General features: G+C 36.9%; 1 protein-coding gene across 4 annotated transcripts in view; it reads left to right on the top strand.

The window, feature by feature from the left end:
• LOC150091209 (nuclear receptor subfamily 2 group C member 2-like) overlaps positions 1-20,088 on the top strand; it is a 595,426-nt gene that overhangs the window by 330,214 nt on the left and 245,124 nt on the right. For 3 of the 4 annotated variants that reach the window (XM_090374734.1, XM_090374722.1, XM_090374729.1), the window contains one exon: positions 18,502-18,701. In XM_090374734.1, coding sequence (XP_090230860.1) covers positions 18,502-18,701 — 200 coding nt within the window. The remainder of the gene's footprint in view (positions 1-18,501; positions 18,702-20,088) is intronic. The other variant, XM_090374740.1, reaches the window with a different exon arrangement.

Raw genomic sequence — 20,088 nt, 5'->3', positions numbered from 1 at the left:
AATAAAAGTTTTTAATTGTATTTAAAATTTGTTATTGTTATCTCTTTATTGATTTAATTTTTATATATTTGTTATTATTTATCTGGACATGGTGACCTAACTAATTAGGTCACCGAGAATTTAAACTTTTAAATATTGCATAGTCTTGGCGCATTATGGCCACAGCTGCCAATGCGCCAATAAAAAACCAAAAACAAACAAAAAACATCTTCTGTCTTCTAAAAAAAAAAATTCACACAGCATTTAGAGGGAATGGTTGTATGAATTTTTTTTTTTTTTTTTTTTTTAGCTGATGCTGCATAAGCTTATACACTTGCTTTCTTGCATCGCATGCCACTACTACTACTACTTCTCTGCTAATGCTGGTGTTTCCCAAGTTTGAGTTTTTTCTTTTGTATATAATGACCTTTGTCCATTGACTGGAAATCCTATCCATAGTTTTAATGATGATAGCATATTGTATTCCAACTTCAAGTTTGACACACCTTCCCCTGCACAAATAGTTTGAACTTCTCGAATATCCACTACCAATTCTTTAATTGCTGATCTGCAGGTAATTTTCCACTGAGGAAAAGGTAACTTGGTTAATTTCAGTTCTTCTGAAACTTAGTCCTGTCTTGTTTCTCTCAAAAAAGATTCTTCTGTGCCTATGCTTATCTTTGATAACACTCAGATTTCTAGTTGAGATCACACATTTCTATTAAGGATTGCCCTGACTTCTAAACCTCTTGGCATAAGCACATCACAAATATTGCTTCCTTTGCATCTAAAGAACTTTGGTTTTCTCTTTATCTCTTGGGTTACTTTTCTTCCGAACAGCTGGTCACATCTGAAATTGCTTTACCAATAAATATTGTGCCCACATCTAGGGCAGTGTCCCTGTAAGACTCTATTGAAAAGATGACAGTTAAGATAATTAATGACCCATCTCAATTCATGCTAATTAGTGACCTATATAAATTCGAGTTTAATGTCAAGAAATAATTTCTTTCATCTTCTCAACCTTCATCCCATGTACTGTATTAAGTATTATAGGTTCTAATATAGTTTGTGTTTGGAGTTTTCATTTAAAAAAAAAAATTCAGAGCATTTCACAGTGTAGACAATACTCTCATATGCACTTTGTTTATTCACATTGTTTATTAGAGAACGTAATCTGCTTCTGATTTGTGCTAATTGTGCATTTCTGTTATTCAGAAATTAGTATTAGTAGTGAGAAATGATATTAAAACAAGCTTATCCAGCATCAGCTTAAAAAAAAACAAAAAAAAGTCTCTCTACCTATCTCGTCTAATCCATCTTGTCTAATAATAATTTCTGATCCTTCCTTAACTCAGAACTAGTCCTAATGCAGCAAGTCAGTGTTAAATGGATCAGAAAATTGCTAGCTTGGGGGGGGGAGGTATTCACAAACTAATAGATTAACAGTAGCTGCAGGCCGAAGTGGAAGTGATTCTTTCACTGCTTCTATTGGAATGAGCAACAGCCAGGAAAGCAAGTTGCTGGGGATTTCAGAAACTGCTGGGAGTCATGAAACAGTAAATACATGGGCTGTGTTGGAGTAACTAAGAGTAAGAACAGATGCATGTACACCAATGCTAGGAGTATAGTAAATAGATTTAATGTATTTTAAGTGCTAGTCAAGAAATCAAAGGCAGATGTTGGGATATCAGAAACGTGGTATCACACAGATATAAGGAATGCAGAGTTGGAATTTGGGGAGTAAAATGTGTACAGAAAGGATAGACAGCATAAGAAGGTAGGAGGGGTTATGCTGTTAGTTAGGAAACACAAAATCTAAGAAAGTGCATCCAGTTGACATAGATGGACGGAGCAACGTTGAGTCAGTGAGGTGTGACATAAGCGATGGGAAAGCAAAAATGAGGGTGGGAGTTTGTTATAGGCCTAATGACTGATGAGTACGGTGAACAATTATGCAGAGAAATAGAGTGGGCAGTAAATAAGAATGTCTTAAAATAGGAGATTTTAACTTCCCAGATATTGACTGGAACTTGTGGGTTGGTCACTCGCAGTCTAGCAAGACTTTTGTGGATTTATTGGATGATTGTTTTTTAAAGCAGCGTGTTAGAGAGGCAACCAGAGGGAGTAACGCTTTTGAAACGATTATCAGCAGTGATTATTCAAGCATTAGAAATTTACAGATGAAGGAGCCACTAGGTGGCAGTGATCACTGTGTGTTGATGTGGGATTTACTTAAAGATGCAACTACTATCAGGTGTAAAGGGAATGGTTTTTTCTTTCGTAAAGGTGACTACATAGTCTTGGAGATTTTTTAAATTGTATACAGTGGGACCAGCTGATTGTGTTACCAACAGCAAATTCTAAATGGAAAGCATTCAAGGAAGTAATCATGGAAGCTACTAAACATTTTGTTCCAACTAAGAAATACTGTTCTAGGATTGGGCCCAAATGGATGTCAGATGAACTAATGAGACTTGTGGCAGAGAAGAAAAATGCATGGGATGCATATAAATTATCAGGTGACACTCTGAAGCCTATGGTAGATATAAGCTAGTCTGTAATCAAGTCACAAAGTAGGTTAGGCAAGCGAAGGCAGATTATGAGAAATCTTTGGCAAAGGATGTAAAGAAAAACAGCAAAAGATTTCTTTACTTCTATAAACTCTAAAAGGAAGGGAACGAATCAGATTGGTCCACTTGATGTCATGTGTTTCACTGTAGATGATCATTCTCATATAGCTGCCAAACTAAATGATTATTTTGCATCTACATCCACACATGAGGATTTATTCAAGGAGGAGAAGGCCAGATGTTTATCAAGCTCTAATAGGGAGTTAAATGATTTTGTAATAACTGAGAGCGAAATGCAGGAGAAATTGTTGAAGTTGCACATAAGAAAGGCATTTGGGATGCCTTTCTTATGTTCCAGTTATATTAACGGAAAAGGAGGCAGCAAAGGAAGTAAGCAAACCCTTAGCCATAATTATGAGAGCATCCTTAGACTCAGGGATCGTCCCCATGGACTGGAGATGTGCAAATGTATCTGCAATTCATAAAGGGGGAAACAAAGGGTGACACAAGTAATTACAGACCTGTTAGTTTTACTTTTGTTGAAGGGAAAATAATGGAGTCACTGGTTAAAGAATTGATACAGGATCACCTAAACAAGACAGCAGTAATAATTCAGACACAGCATGGGTTTGTTAAGGGGGAATCTTGTCTGACCAACTTGATTGGATACTGTGATGTGGTCACAAAGGAACTGGATGCAAAAAATAATTTTAATATCATATACTTGGATTTCAGGCAAGCTTTTGGTATTGTTGCACATGGAAGACCACTATACAAATTTTATCAGTACGGCATTATGGACAAGTTGCTACAATGGATAAGAGGATGGTTGAGTGGGAGAAGACAGAGAGTGGTAATCAGTGGACACTGCTCTTCGTGGACTAATTTTATAAGTGGTGTCCCCCAGGGTTTGGTATTGGGCTCATTGTTGTTTTGTATATTTGTTTATGATATTGATGAAGGTATATCAAGCTTAATGTCAAATTTTGCAGATGATACAAAGATTGGCAGGGTTGTTAATAACAATAATGACAGTATGCTGCTGCAACAGAATCTGGAAAGTTGGGCAGATGAACTGAGAAGTGTAAACTGAAGTTTAACATTGAGAAATGCAAAGTATAGGAATTCCCTTCCCTGACTTATGTAACACTTGACTTATGCAAATTCGACTTTATGTAAGATTTTGTCGGCTGGCGCAAACTAAAAAAAATATGAAAACATATTTTGCATCTGTAGGGATAAATGGAGGTATTGTGAAATAATTGTAATGTGAACCCAATAACATATGGTGGGGTTTTTTTTTTTTTTTTTTTTTAATTCGTTCCAAGTAGTAATCTAAGCTATTTATCTCTCTAAAAGGTCATATTTATAATGGAAAATGTACTACACTTTCATCATTATCTCATATGTTCCCATTATGAGAATCAATTTTGAACACGCCTTTGTGATATTTTTATAAAGCATGTGTCTGGAGGTCACAATTTTCACTTTCCAGTTTATTGGGCTGTTCTGTTAGCACAATCTATTATAAACAGGTAGTAAACTTGATCTTATTGCATTTGTGATAATACCGATAACTGGAATTCTGTGGGTTTTTATGTTATGGTATTATAGTGAAATTAGTTCCCCTTCATTGAAATCTTGAATCATATAAAAAACAAATTTTCAGAAACTTCTCTTCATTCCTATTTACATATTACAATGATGAAGGGAAAGGGACCAACGAAAAGTGCAAGTGCTGGCAGTGCCAGGAAACGGAACAAAATTGATTTAGAAATGAAGATGAAATTGATTAAGAAGTACGAAGGGACAAAGTTTGTCATCTTTTGCAAGGGAATTAGGTCTTGCTGCTTTAAAAGTGAATACTATTTTAAAGGACAATGTGCATATAAAAGAACATGTCAAAGGATCTATGCACTTAAGATCAACAATGATCACAAAACAGTGTTCAGGTGCTATATCGAAGATGGAAAAGCTATTAATAATATGGATGAAAAATCAGATTCAGAAGCAAGTGCCTCTGAGTCCAATGAACATCCAAGCAAAAGTAAGAGGTATTTATGAAGATATTAAGGATAAGTACGGCGAACCCCAAGCCAAGTTCGTGGCAAGCAACGGGTGCTTTTAATAGGTTCAAGCATCGTGCTGGTTTCGAAAACATTAAAGTATGTGGTGAAGTCGCCAGTGCCTATTCTGCAGCTGCAGAGAAATTTTGTGATGTGTTGGAAAAAATTATTGATGAAGGCGGCTATTTTAAGCAGCAAATTTTTAATGTTGACGACACTACTCTGTATTGGAAACCAGTGCCAGGTTTCAAGGCTTCAAAAGATAGAGTTAATGTAGCGAGAGATTACAGATTAATACCAATGCTTATATACCATTCTGGAAATCCTCGTGCATTTAAGGGCATCAATAAAGCCACCCTACCTGTGCATTACCCCAGGGGCTCACATGTGGTGAGTATGGGCTTGGAAACCCAGGATCCTAAGCTGGATATCATCATTATTCTTTTCCTTGCTTTTTTGGTGATTCCCTTCTACTTCTCTCTCTCTCTCTCTCTCTCTCTCTGTAATGCAGGAATTTTTTTTTCGGCTGGTGCAGCTTACGCCTTAGGCTTCCTTGCATGATATGACTAATAATAATAATTTCCACTTGAACCAGAGAGCATGGATAATAATATCTCTCTTTGAGGATTGGTTTAAATGCTGCTTCATTCCCAAGGTTGAAAAATATTTTAAAGACAATGACGTTCCTTCCAAGATTTTGCGTCTATTAGATAATGCTCATGAACATCCTACGCATGTAGATGATTTCAATTTGAACGTGAGAGTCATATTTCTACCACCAAACACGACTTCACTCATCCAACCTATGGATCAGGGTGTTATTTCAAATTTAAAAGCATACTATTTACACACAACATTTGTTCAGGCATTGTCTGCAGTAGACAGTGAGAAAAATTTTACGTTAAGAGACTTTTGGAAATCTTACAATATTTACCAAGCCATCTTAAACATTAATAAAGCCTGGGCAGAATTACTAAAAGTTGTTTAAATGGCACATGGAAGAAAATATGCCCACAGCATGTAAAAGGCTTCATAGGGTTTGAAAAAGATGAATTATATGAAGAGGTTACAGATAACATTGTAAAGGTTGCAGAGCTACTTCAGTGGAGGTTCTTGCCAATGACATGGAGGAGTTTATAGAGGAAGAAGAGAAGGAATTATCTAAAAAAGAACTTATTGACTTGCAGGCAGTGATAGTGAGAGAAGAAAATGTTGACGAAGCTCAAGATGAACCAAATGAGGAGCCAAGATGCTTCACCAGAGAGAGAGAGAGAGAGAGAGAGAGATGGCAATGGCGAAGTTTGAGAAGAATGATCCTGACAGCGAACGATTCTTAAAAATTAACAGAGGGGTGAATGATATGCTGGCTTGCTACAAATAAATCTACAATGAAAAGAAAAAAGCCACCATCCAGTCATCCATTAATATGTTCATTTGTAAGGTTGAGCGACCGACCCCTTCTAAATCTCCACAGCCCTCAACCTCTGCAGTGGCATACTTATCACCTGAAGACGTTGATTCTAGCGCCAATGCTCAAGAAGTAAAACTTACTGATGTTATGCCGTCTCCTCTCTTTTTTTGTAATTTTATAATTTTTAAATTTTTTAAATTGCACTTTTGTAATTTTTCCGGCACATGAGATAAAAAATTGAATAAATACAATAAATAATTCTATTCACATGTTCGTCAAACATTTATTTTTTGATTTAATCAATTCAGCGAGCAAAGTTGTGAGTGATGCACAAGCTTGGGGGAAATTCCAACTTACGTAAAATCCAACTTGCATAGCATTTCGCGGGACGCAACCCTTACGTTAACCGGGGAGTGGCTGCACTGCATATGGATAGCAGTTACCCCTGAGAAATGTACCAACTGTGTAGTGTAACACTCGGGTAGTGGAGAATGAAAGAAACCTCGAGGGAACTGCAGTCAGATATGAAGTTTTCTGAGGAGTGCAGACAGGCTGCTAGCGTAGGTCATGGAGTCTTGTCAAGGATATACAGGAATTTTGCTATCAGGGATAAGGAGGTGATTATCCCCTTGTATAAGGCAATGGTCACCTTGAATACTGTTAGTAAAGATGTAGAGTTGCTAGAATGAGTATAGAGAAGGGCAACAAGACTAGTGAGGGAAAAAAAGGGGTTCTGCAAATTTCATCTTCTGGAGATTAGGCACCTGCAAGGTGATCTGATTGAGGTGTATAAGGCTTTGAATGGATTGAACAGGCTCAATACGGAAATTTGCCTTTAGCCAGTGGGTAATTGATTTTTATTTTTTTTTTATTTTTGCTGATTCTTTTATAAGCTTGCTTTCTTGCATCATATGCCTCTGCTAATGCTAATAGTGACAAACTTAGTTTTTTGTTTCTAGAAAAAGTTTTTTGGTTTTCGTAAATTTTGATTGCAGTGTCCCAAATTTTCTTATATTTTTAATGGATTACAGTATTTTTTAAAAAAATAGTGTAATAGAATGTTATTTTTAAAAAAAAATAGTACTAATCATAAAATATAAATGTGAAATTGACAGTCATTTCCATTTTTAAATTCGGTGAAAAATTAAGAGCCTGAAATTTAAAACTTATATGAGCATAATTATTAATGCTTTTTCAAACAAATAAGGTGGGGGGGGGAGACAGATAAATAAGAATAAATATTATTAAACAAATAGACCTTTAAAAAGAGGAACTACTTTCCTTGTCAGATGCTACTGCCACATATCAGCCTGTGTGCCAATTTAAAACTGTGTGTGAGCCACATGTTGTTTGTAAAATGTTGAAGCAAAACTATTACATTAACTAAAAAAGGTTTTCTTTTAAGAACTTGGAGAGTGTTAGCGTTTGTATGTAACTTTGTGTTGAAACGGCAATCATTTGACATGTGGTCAGAGCAGAATCTGTGAGGTGCTGTGTAACTATGAAGCACAAAAAGTATAAACATTATTATGTCAAACTTCTTAGATTCTTTTGCTATCATTCTATTCAAAAAATTTCAGTAAAACTAGATCTATATTTAGGAAATCGATAGAGAGAGAGAGTTTTAAGTTGTTAATTTCGAATCAACAATTAATGTGTCAATTAAATTAATCAGCAATTAATGTGTCAATTAAATTAATCAGCAATTAATGTGTCAATTAAATTAATCAACAATTAATGCATCAAATCAACAACAGTTAATTTCAATCAACAATTAATTAACCCTTTTTCTTGCAACAGGTTCTGCATGAGTTCTTTTGGCTTAAAATTATTCAAACTCCCCACTTCATAATACCAGATAGAATTTGGTTCCAGTAATCGGTTACTCTATGCCTGAAAGCAAACTTTCTCACACCTGTCCATCATTTTTTAATTTAAGTTTGTCCCCCTTATATATGTTTTCTGAGACACAGTAAGGATGCCATCAGCATTTTGTTCACCCAGTGATTGAAGTGTTTAAGGCTTTAAACACTTCAATCAACGGTCCTTGGAGATGCCTAGTTTCCAAGTTCTGCAATTTAAGGATGCTAAGAGCACATTTTTGTGCTCTTAGCATTTTTGACTAATCTTGTTGCTCTACTCTGTACCCCTAAAAAGTTATCCATATCCTTCTTGAAATGAAGCCTCCGGACCTATATGCAATACTGAAGATGCAGCCTAACTGTTGCTTTATAAAGTGTAATAGTCACCTCCTTTTTCTTACTGTCAAAATTCCTACATATTGTTGAGCTTCCCCAGCCTGCCTATGCTGCTTAGAGTACTTCAAGTGTATTGTACAGTTACTCCTGTCATTTCATTCTCAACCACCTAGAGTGTAGTATCAACCAGTTGTTAGTCAGCACCTTGCATTTATCATTGTTAAACTGAATCGTGACTTCTCAACCCACTGCTTAATTTTACCAGTTGTTGCCTCGATTCCTGTCGTTAACTACCCAAAAACCCTTATATCATCCACAAAGTTTAGCAATTAGCTTGATATGCCTTCAAAAGCTTTTCTGAAATCTAAGTTTAATGTCAGAATTATTTTTTTGCATCTAGTTCCTTTGTTACTGCATCATGGTATCCAATCAGATTAGTTAAAAGGATTGCCCCTTAACAAATCCATGCTGCAGCTGCAGTATAACTGCATTCCTGCCTAGACAGTCCTGCATTAATTTGTTAACTAGTGACTCCATTATTTTCCCTGGAACAGAAGTCAGGTTAACAGATCTGTAATTACTTATGTCATCTTTTTGATCCTAATTTGTGAATCAGGGATATATTTGCTATCTGCAGTTCACAGGGATCCCTTGAATCCAAGGGTCTCTCATAATTAGGGATAAAGGTTTGTTTACTCCTTTGATGTCTCCCTTAATATAACTGTATAGATCCCATCAATCCCAGGTACCTTTTTTTTTTACATTTAGCTTCAACAATTTCTGTTCCACTTTCAAGCTCTAAGCTGCCCACCTCAATGCCAGAGCTTGTACTTGCACATCAGACAACACAACAACAACCCAAAGGCAGAATGCACCAGTCCCACAGGAAGTAGTTATTGTTGGTGACTCTATTGTCAGGGAAACATATTGTGCAAAAAGGATAGGTGGAATAGGATGGGGTATGCCTGCCAGGAGCAAAAAAAGATGATATTGTTGTACACTTTGGCACTAATGAAATTAAGAGTAGTAGGTCGACTTACTTAATCGACCTTTTCCTTAACATTATTATGTTAAGGAAAAGTCGCAAGTTAGAGTTAAATTTGAAATTTTCTGCACTTCTGCCCGGATATAATAGGAAGGACTATGTGGTGAGAGCTTTGTCAATCAGTTCAGCCCTGGAGAGATTTTGAAAGACTAATGAGGTAGAATTTTATTCAGCATGGTCTGTGCTTGTTAATAGCAGAGACTGCTTCTCCAGGGATGGCATACACTTAAATAGAAAGGGTGCAAGAATATTTGCCTATGCTATCAAGGCAGTGCTGGAGGTGGGGTGGGGGGCACACAGACTATAGATTAGCAGTGGCCACAGGCAGAGGTGAAAGTGATTCTTGCACTCTTCTATTGGAACATACATCAGCTGGGAAAGCAAGGTACTGGTGATTTCAAGGCCTGCTGTGGGTCATAAGGGAACGGGGAAATACGTGGACTTTGTTAGTGTAACTAACACAGCCCATCTATTTCCTTCGAAGTAGAGGTGCATGTATACTTGCATTCCTTGTAAGAGTAAGTACAAAGTATTTCCTTATAAGAGTAAGTACAAAGTATTTCCTTATAAGAGTAAGTACAGGTGCATATACTTGCATGTAAACTAATGTTAGGAGCAGATTAAATAAATTTGAAGTGCAGTCAAGTCATCAAATGCACACATTGTGGAGATATTAAGATGTTGTGTCACCTAGATCTAAGGGATACAGAATTTGAATATGGGAAGTAGTACAATGTGTGTACAGAAAGGACATTTCATTAAAAATACCAATTTATTAACCACTACCTACACCGAAATCTATCCATGGTTATTTCGTAAATTTAATTAGGCAACAGGAGAAGTTATTAGAACTAAAATAAGTACTTAAAATAAAATTAACTTGAACTAACATAAAATCAAATAGAGGATGAGTGCCAGTTGGCCCAACTAAAGGAAATTTCACATATTACAAGACAAGTCCTCATCCATCCCAATGAGTCAAGTTACCATCCCTGCCACTGAGAGGCTGAACTCTGCTATCTAGCTGTTCTTAAAATTATCCTCTGCTTGAAAACTAAAGCAACATAATCATTAAAATAATAAAATAGTGTTCTATCAGTAAGTAAGATCCAAATCAGCATAATTGTTTCATTAAACAATATATTAGCAAATTCTCAATTTCACCACAAGTACATAGGTCACTTGAATACAAACCTAGCTGACATAATCGTTGAGCAAGCCCATGTTTACTGATGAGGAATGTAGCATTCAGTCCAAATTGAAGCCAGTGTTTTATATATATATATATATAATATTTACTCTTGGCAAAAACATAAGTTTGTTTACCTTTCTGCCTGTTATTTCATCTAGATTTCTACAAATTATATAAATCATTCATCAGTCTTTTCTTTTCAACTTTTAAGTCATTTCTGGAATACAATCTGTTAACATCAAGGGCAAGATGTTATACCCAAAATTGTTACATTAATATTATTCTTTATAAAATATGCCATGCCAGAAAGGGAAATCAACAAATCAATAGGTAATCTCCTGCCATCACCTGCAAGGCTTCATTAGAAACTGTGTGACAAGCACAAGTTATACTCAGAAGAGGGAATTGCTGTATTTGCAATATTTTTGAATAACAATTTGAAATTTTATGTACCAAAGCCCCAGAAGCATGGGCCACTATGGGGATAAATAAACAATTATACAGTAAATTGAGAGCACGTCCTTTAATTCTCCAAACGACTCTAATCGTGCATCTGAACTTAGCGTACAATGAGCAAATCTTATTCTTTAGAAATTTCACATGCTCTGTAAAGAAAATTTGCTCCCTATATACAACCCCAAATATCTTGTTCCTCTTGTTCACAACCCAGTTGTGAACAAGAGGAAAATAATGTGAGGAAAATGATGAAAATGATATGCATCATTTTCTGTGAGGATATGTGCATTTTATACAGTTTTCTCCAATCCATAAGTATTTCAAGAGCATTTGCTGTTCTAGCTTCAATTAATGATCTTGAGTTTCCAATGACCAGAATGACAAGGTCATCAGCATAAGCCACAGATTCTTCAAACAGGCCTCTGAGGTTGGGTATATTCATACTGTGAATTTTAGTGTTTTGCACCAACCTTGCGTGGAAATAAAAACAAAGGAAACTGGACTTTTAATAACTGAGTTTATAATAAATTATAATAACCTGTATTTACAATAAATTTAACTTTACGATAAACTATACATATAAAATATTAAAATCTGCTACATTATGAACGATAAAATGCATTAAAATATACTAAGTTAAAAGCAATAAAAAACCATAGCTTTCAAAGGCTCCAGCCTTCTTCTTCAGCGGTATTTTCTTATTCTGCAGTACATCTTTAAATATCAGCAGGTTTATGGTACTCATCACGTGTTTCATTCTCACGTGTTCCGTTCTCTTGCGTTGTGGAACCGGAAGTGGCTCGAGCGGGAGTCTGCACACAACGTGTCTGGTACTTTCTTAGTATTCTAGCTATATGATCAGTCAAACCCGGATAATAGGGAATGTATGCAGTGGATGTCGGTGTAAAAGACTCGCCTCTCCTCTGGTTTCCTTTAACATATTTTCCTATAATCCTCTGGGGGTAGCCACATTTTGCAAGATCCGTCGTGACACGTTCATACTCTAATTTCCTATCATCGGAGGTACTGCAATGTGATTTTGCTCTATCAACTAATGTTCTTATCACACTGTTCCTATGATGGTTGGTCTGAGCTGAGCTGTAGTGCGAATACTGCCCTTTACACATGGATTTCCTATATACCTTAGTCTTTAGCTGTCGGTCTTCCCTACAGACCAACACATCTAGGAACGGCAAAACTCCTCCTTCTTCTGCCTCCGATGTAAACTGTATGAATGGGGAGAAGCCATTTAAGATGTTCAACACCTGATCTTCGGAAGGGGAGTGAAGATCAGGTGTTGAACATCTTAAATGGCTTCTCCCCATTCATACAGTTTACATCGGAGGCAGAAGAAGGAGGAGTTTTGCTGTTCCTAGATGTGTTGGTCTGTAGGGAAGACCGACAGCTAAAGACTAAGGTATATAGGAAATCCATGTGTAAAGGGCAGTATTCGCACTACAGCTCAGCTCAGACCAACCATCATAGGAACAGTGTGATAAGAACATTAGTTGATAGAGCAAAATCACATTGCAGTACCTCCGATGATAGGAAATTAGAGTATGAACGTGTCACGACGGATCTTGCAAAATGTGGCTACCCCCAGAGGATTATAGGAAAATATGTTAAAGGAAACCAGAGGAGAGGCGAGTCTTTTACACCGACATCCACTGCATACATTCCCTATTATCCGGGTTTGACTGATCATATAGCTAGAATACTAAGAAAGTACCAGACACGTTGTGTGCAGCTTCCGGGGCGGAGGCTGCACACAATCGTGTCTCAGATTAAGGACCCCATTCAAAAAGAGAACACAAGTGGTGGGGTCGTATATAGCATTAGATGCCCGGATTGTGGGGAATGTTATGTAGGGGAAACAAAACGCCGTCTCAAAGATCGTCTGGGGGAACACACTAAGGCAATAAGAAATGCAGAGTATGGCAAGTCCGCCGTGGCCGAGCATTTTTGGGAGAAGCAGCACCAGATCTCCCCGGACGATGCTATCATCACCGATCGGGCGCATAAGTTCTGGGACCGTAAGTGGCTCGAGAGTTTGCGGATCTGTTCTACAATCAACATTAATAGAGATAGAGGTACGCGGATTCATCCCCTCTTTGAGGCCACTATCCTCAGAAGGGATGAACGGTTCCGTATGACTCCCGCTCGAGCCACTTCCGGTTCCACAACGCAAGAGAATGGAACACGTGAGAATGAAACACGTGATGAGTACCATAAACCTGCTGATATTTAAAGATGTACTGCAGAATAAGAAAATACCGCTGAAGAAGAAGGCTGGAGCCTTTGAAAGCTATGGTTTTTTATCGCTTTTAACTTAGTATATTTTAATGCATTTTATCGTTCATAATGTAGCAGATTTTAATATTTTATATGTATATAGTTTATCGTAAAGTTAAATTTATTGTAAATACAGGTTATTATAATTTATTATAAACTCAGTTATTAAAAGTCCAGTTTCCTTTGTTTTTATTTCCACGCAAGGTTGGTGCAAAACACTAAAATTCACAGTATAAGCCACAGATTTTGTCTCCTCAATTTCTTTATTTAAAAACTCATCAGATACAATATTCCAAGCAAATGGGCCTATCCCTGAGCCCTGTGGACAACCTCTATTTACACATCTCTTTATCTCAGTATATTTAATCCTATAAAAAATTTCTCTATCAGAAAAATAATTCCTGAAAACTGAAAATAAATTAGCTGGACAACCAGTTAACCTTATTCTTGCCAGAATACCCTCCCACTGAAGTTTGTAAAAAGCTCCTTTAAAATCAGCGAATAATCCAAGAACACATGTCACCGATCAAACTCCTTAAACACTGAATAACCTTATAAATAGCGTCCTCAGTAGACACCTCCTTTTTTAAAACCAAACTGTTTTTCTGAGGACATATTCTTAATTGATCAATTTACTAATATAAAAAATTCACTAAAAATTTTTACACTTTGGCCATCACGTGTGGACATGTGTTGTGTCTTATGTATAGTGGCACCTAAACGTTAGTTGAACTCTGCCATGGTATACTGTGATCAATATAGAACTCTGTAAAATGTCTGTGAAGGGTATGTCTTATTTTGTTGTTTTTGGCCACTTAGCTACTAGCGAGAAGTGATCACCAGGATGGTTGCTTCTTAGTACCCACCCATGGATGGATGGATTCGTATTAGGACCATCTGTCCAGGCCACAACAATATGCATAGTGTCTAAAGAAAATGACAAGTAAGAATCCTGCATCCACTGGAGAAAAAATCAATAGTGGATGCCAGCAGATCCTGTACCACTGGCAGCCCAAACTGGCAGTACCAGAAAAAAAAAAAAAAAATATATATATATATATATATATATATATATATATATATATAAAATAAATAAATAAAAATAATAAAATAAACTAATAAATACATACAAATAAAAAAAAATTAATTGACAAAAAAAAAAAGCAACAGGAATACTGAAAAGAGAAGTGAGTATAGAACAACAGACAGATTTATTCAGCAGTCATAATTCAGCCTAGTCATTGGAGAAATCAGGAGGCAAAGCCTGGTAGCTGTTGTATAATCAAATTTCAGGTAGACTTGGCCAGGACGACACATGGCAAAACAGAAGACTCAGTCACCTTTACCCTTAGAGAGCAATACAGCCCCTCCCTTAGAGATACTGAGCTATCTGAAAGGGAGGGCTGTATTGATCCCCCCCCACCAAAGGTGTCTGGTGCTGCCAGGGAGGGGATCACACCTATTCTCGAGCCTGCCGCTGGATTGCCATGCAGGAGTCCAGGTTTGAGTCCTTCTGCCCCCACGGTTAGTTTAGTACAAGATGTTTGAGAAAGTGTACCCACAAACATAAAAAACGAAGCTTTATATGATGATATAATTCACTCTCTTGGGGAAATTCCTGAGCCAATGTATGACCATCGGATGTTAAAGAATATATTGGCAGAAGTGCTTGATAACTGATTGAACTTTGAGAAACTAGATAGATTCATTAGTATAAATATTGCGGGATCAGAGACGACTGTTAGAAGACCTAAACCTTGCAGGGAGAATGAAGATCAGATTGAAAGTGTACCATAGACTAGAAGACATATAAAGAAAAGAGAATATGCTCAGACACAGAAGGTTTATTTGAAAAATAGGAAGATATGTGCTCTTAGTATATTGAACCCTGCTACTATTGCTGACAATATTGTTAGCTCTCAAGGTTTCCAGTTTTGGAAAAATATATTTTGTGTGAGGAGTCTAGCTAAGGTGATTTTTGGATGTCTCCTATTGCTCATGATGAAGATAATGAACTGGTTAAGGTAATTTATAAACCAATTACCGTCCATGAATTGAAGGCTACTTTACCAGCAGCTAGTACCAGTCGGGGTCTGGATAGTGTCTACCAGTTCTTCTAAGAAACATCCTTCTGAAGGTTCTTATTGATCTCTTCCATATATTTCTATGGTCCTGAGTATCCAGGTGAGGATTACTGTCAAGCAGTGATTGCACCTACCAAAGGATGTGGTGATTCTGCATTTTTATGGGGATATAACTGGTGGGGGACTTGGTATCCCATCATTAAAGTGGATTATTAAAGTATTATTGAAGGGTTGCTGGACTCATCTTCATCTTTAGTAAGATCTCTTGCAGAAATTCCTTCTATCTAGCAAGAACTACATGGAGTTAATAAACTATTGATAGATGAAAGAGTTAAGCTTTGACACTGGGACATCCATGAAGGAGCGGTAGGCAGTCCTTTGATGGCTGTGGCTTTAAGGAATCATGTAAAGTCTGCCCCCAGCATTGTTGGGTGGAGGACAGTACCAAACTATTATCCAGCCATGCCTTCGATGACCTGATTAAAACCAGGAAAAATGCTCAACCTACTCTCTCCAGAACATCTACAGGAAGAAGTACAGATAGAAGTTGCAGGGCTAGGTGTTTGGCTACTGAGTCTTTTGCCCACATCACAGAACAATACTAAAGAACACATGGGGTGTGAGTTAAAAGACATGAAACCATAGTAAATATTGTCAAAAATAGGCTCAGTCACAAAGGATGAGAAGTGCATAAGGAACCTCAGTATTGCACTGAGGAGGGAATTAAAAAAACCTGACCTCTGTTTAAGGGATGATCTCATTCCTTCTGGATGTACAAGTGGTGGGGCAGAGCTATGACTTGGAGACCTGACAATAGCCTTAAGAACTTAATTCAACAGGAGTATGGTAGGTAACCTTTGGTATCTTCTGTGACAGTCTTACAAGGGAGTCTGGTGCAGAACATCTGCTAACCTCTTAACATCTATGAGACTAACTGCATCCCACTTGAAAATAATAGCAATCCGAGCTCTGCGAGGCATGCTGGGGAGGTTCATCAGCGATTGACTTCTGTTAATTCAGAATGATGACCCTTCATGTGCAACTGTCAGGTATTAACTTGGGTACCATTATATAATACTGTGGGAATAGAGAAATTAAAAATAAAAATGATGCCAAAATCACGTGATGCTCCTTTCCAGTGCTCTTCTCTGCTCTTAGGATTGCCCTAGGCATATACAGAACATCCCAAGTTCAAAGTCTGTATGTCGAGGCTCACAAACCTCCACTAAGTTTCAGAGGAAAGCTGTTAGTAATGAATTACTTGGCTAAAATGAAGTCTCCCCATCCTATTTTTCTGCTATTACCACATGATCTGCAGTGGACAATGCACTATGAAAACAAACCTAGAACAATTTGGCCTACTGATATTAGATTACAGAACCTAACAGAATGCTGGAATATTCAGTTTCATAATATTTTCTGAGACTTAGGAGGTTCAGATACCCTGTGGATTACCTTCACACTTTCTTGTGATGATGATTACTTTGAGAAATGGGGGAAAAGATGCTATATCAAATACTAACATCCAACAACTACATTTTGTTCACACAAAATTATTCCCACTTTACTCAGACTTTATCCACACTGATGGTTCAAAGTCTGAAAATAAAGCAGGAGCAGTCTTCCCTAATGCAGCTGTTTCTATTTCACTTCAGCTGAATGAAGCAGTTATACTACTGAGCTCCATGCCATTAAGCTGGTCCTGCAAAACATTGCACTCCTGTCAATCATCAATAAATGCATAATATAAACTTTCTCAGAAAGTGTTCTTTTAGCTTTGAAAAACACCTGTTTCCAGTCCTTTGTTAAAGCTCACAGGACATGAATTGATATGTCTTCATGAACATCAGCAAACTGTTGTCTTCTCTTGAATCTCAAGCCACTGTAGCATTCCAGGAAATAACTGTCCAGACAATGCTGCAAAACATCCCTCCAGCATTGCCTCAACAAATGATCTAGTCCCATACCCTGATTGCAGATGCAATATACAGAGAATGTGCATGAAACAGTGTTACTTCTGTGGAAAAAGCAAATGCATAACAAGCTGTTTCAACTGAAACCTGAAATGCAGTTATGGACTTCTAGTCGCCATAAAAATAGAAAAGAAGTAATTCTAGCCAGACGCCAAATAGATCATGCACATCTCATTCATCTATTTCTGCTTACACAGCATGATCCTCTGTAGTGTACGCACTGCTTTGCACCACTAACAGTAAAGCATATACTTGCTGATGATTGCAGGACACCTTATGAGGGAAGCTTGGGGGCAACATACAAGCAGAAATAGGAGCCCAAACTATTTTATGCTAGTGAAAATCATGTTTTGTAAAAGCTTCTTAAATAATTTTTTAATCAACTATTAAAACAAATATGTTAATTTTCTCTCGAGATGTTTACCACATCTTAAAACTAGATGTGAAAGCAAAATTATATGGTCATATTTATGTTCATTACTTCAAAATACATATGGATAACATTTTATTATGAGAAAAACAAATTTTAAATATTTTATTATATAAAGTTAAATCTAAATATTAAATATTTTGCTAATTCAAGCTTCATTTTAATAAAATCTGTAATTTTAAGGTTTATATATACTTCAGAAGGGTGTTGATGAATGTAATACTGTATAGCAGCATTTCCCAATGTATTATCCTTGGATTGCTGATTGTCCACGAAGGTTTCCAAAAAATGTAGTTTGCTCGAACCCACTAAATATTTGAGTGAATTTTATAGTGTATAATAAAGATTATTTTATGCTTTATAATATATTTCAAAATGACCTAGTAAAATTATCTAACCAGGCAATTACTTCTGTTAAGCACAGTAAATTAAGTACTCAAGTCTAAATAAATGAGGTGGACCATGAGGGGAAAAAAGTTTGGAAAAGCTGCCATATAAACTGAGTTTAATACATAGTGTTCTTGTGTGTGTGTGTGTGTGTGTGTGTGTGTGTGTGTGTGTGTGTGTGTGTGTGTGTGTGTGTGTGTGTGTGCGCACGTCAGGTTTCGTAAATTAATTTTTAAGAGGAATTTTTTTCATGAGTGTAAACTATAATCCATTATAGGGTAAATTCTTAACTGCATTTCAGAGCCAAGTTTGAAAGGTCCAGTGTAAGTTTTTTGCAAAATTTAAATTTTCGGTGTATAGTTAGAAACTTGAGGCAGGGGGTTGAGGGTTTGTCCTTATGCCTCTCGTTTTATAGCTAAGAAACCAGTCATTGAGTCAACAGACGTCGGCAAGTCTTGTTTATATCAACTTTCAGCTGTCCAGTCAGAACGTAAACCTGTGGAGTCAAGGGAGAAAGTTGTAACACCTCCAGCACCAAGCAGTTCCCAGAGGATTTATATTCGTAAAGATATCCGGTCTCCTCTGGCAGCTATGCCCACATTTAGTTCAGAAAAGGTAAGAAATAGTATTGTGTTAGAATTTCTTTTCTTTTGATTTGACTTGAATTTGTGTTTTTTAAATAATTTTCTTAATTTCCTTATCACAAAAAGAAAAAGAAAAAAAGTTTTTTTATACTCCAGAAGAGGCTTGGTAACAACTTCATATTTGCTCATTGTTCAGTTAATAATATGTGACTTCCTTTCCCCCCCCTTTTCTTTTCTCTCTCTTTTTTTTTTTTTTTTTTCCTTTTTGCATTATATAGATTCAAATATAAAGCAAAACCGGTCCCAGGCCTATTAGCACCCTGTGCGAGATTTTTTGGTTGCCCCTCTCCAACTTCCTATTAAGTTGATTATTCCTATTATTTGTTAACTGAAATCTGAACTCTTCTGAATTGCTTGAATCAGAATGCAAGACTGACTTCATATTGTGACTTTTGGAAGATCGTGACTTGAGATTTACAGAAAATCGGTGAATTTGTGGGACATTTTGTGCACCCTAAATTTTTGCCCCCTATATGACTGCACTGCTTAATTGCCACTGAAGCCAGCCCTGATATAAAGTATATGTTTAATATACTTTGAAGGGAAAAACAGCATGCTGGCACATAACACTAATTGTGGCCATTACTGGAGGATGCTCACATTTAGTGTTCATCTTCCATTAGTAGTAGTAATAGTGGCATAAGATGCAAGAAAGCAAGATTATTAAAGCATCAGCCAGAAAAAAAGAAAAAACACTTCCCACATCGCCTGCCCATCCCTCTCCAATAATTTGCTTAGGTCTTCCTTGAATTTATTCAAACTACCCATTTTCACAACAACAGATTGAAGTTTATTCCAACACCTACCACCTTCTGGCTAAAAGCAAACCTCTACACATCTATCCAGCAACCATCCTTCCTCAGTTTGAATTTATGCCCCTTTGTGTGTATGAGCAAGAAGCTTAATGCTAATCCCATTAGCATTAAGCTTGCTCAATCCATTCCAAAGCCTTAAACATCTCAATCAGTTCACCTCACAGATGGCAAGTCTCCAGACACTGCAATTTGTAGAATTGAAGCCTTTCTTGGTAAGATCACTCCTTTTATTTCCATAACCAATCTCATTATCCTTCTCTGCAGCCATTCCAGCAGATCCACATTCCTCCTAAAATGAGGCCTCCCAACTCAACATGTGGCCTAACAGTGGCTTTGCACCAAGGGATGATCACTCCTTAGCCCTACTAGAAAAGTTTTTATATATTGTTGGCAAAACCCCATGGACTGTTCTGGAAACCTGTCTGCATTGCTTGGACAACTTCATGTCTGACCGCACAATTACCCCAGATCTTTTTCATTTTCCACTACCCTGAGTGTAGTAGTATGTTACTCTGGAATTACTGCTACCATTAAATGCAAGGT

The sequence above is a fragment of the Mastigoproctus giganteus genome, chromosome 1, assembly GCF_048544385.1.
Source record: "Mastigoproctus giganteus isolate SK-2022 chromosome 1, ASM4854438v1, whole genome shotgun sequence".
Classification (NCBI taxonomy): domain Eukaryota; kingdom Metazoa; phylum Arthropoda; class Arachnida; order Uropygi; family Thelyphonidae; genus Mastigoproctus; species Mastigoproctus giganteus.
Note: the sequence above shows the minus strand (reverse complement) of the source record. Positions and strands in the feature narration are given on the sequence as shown.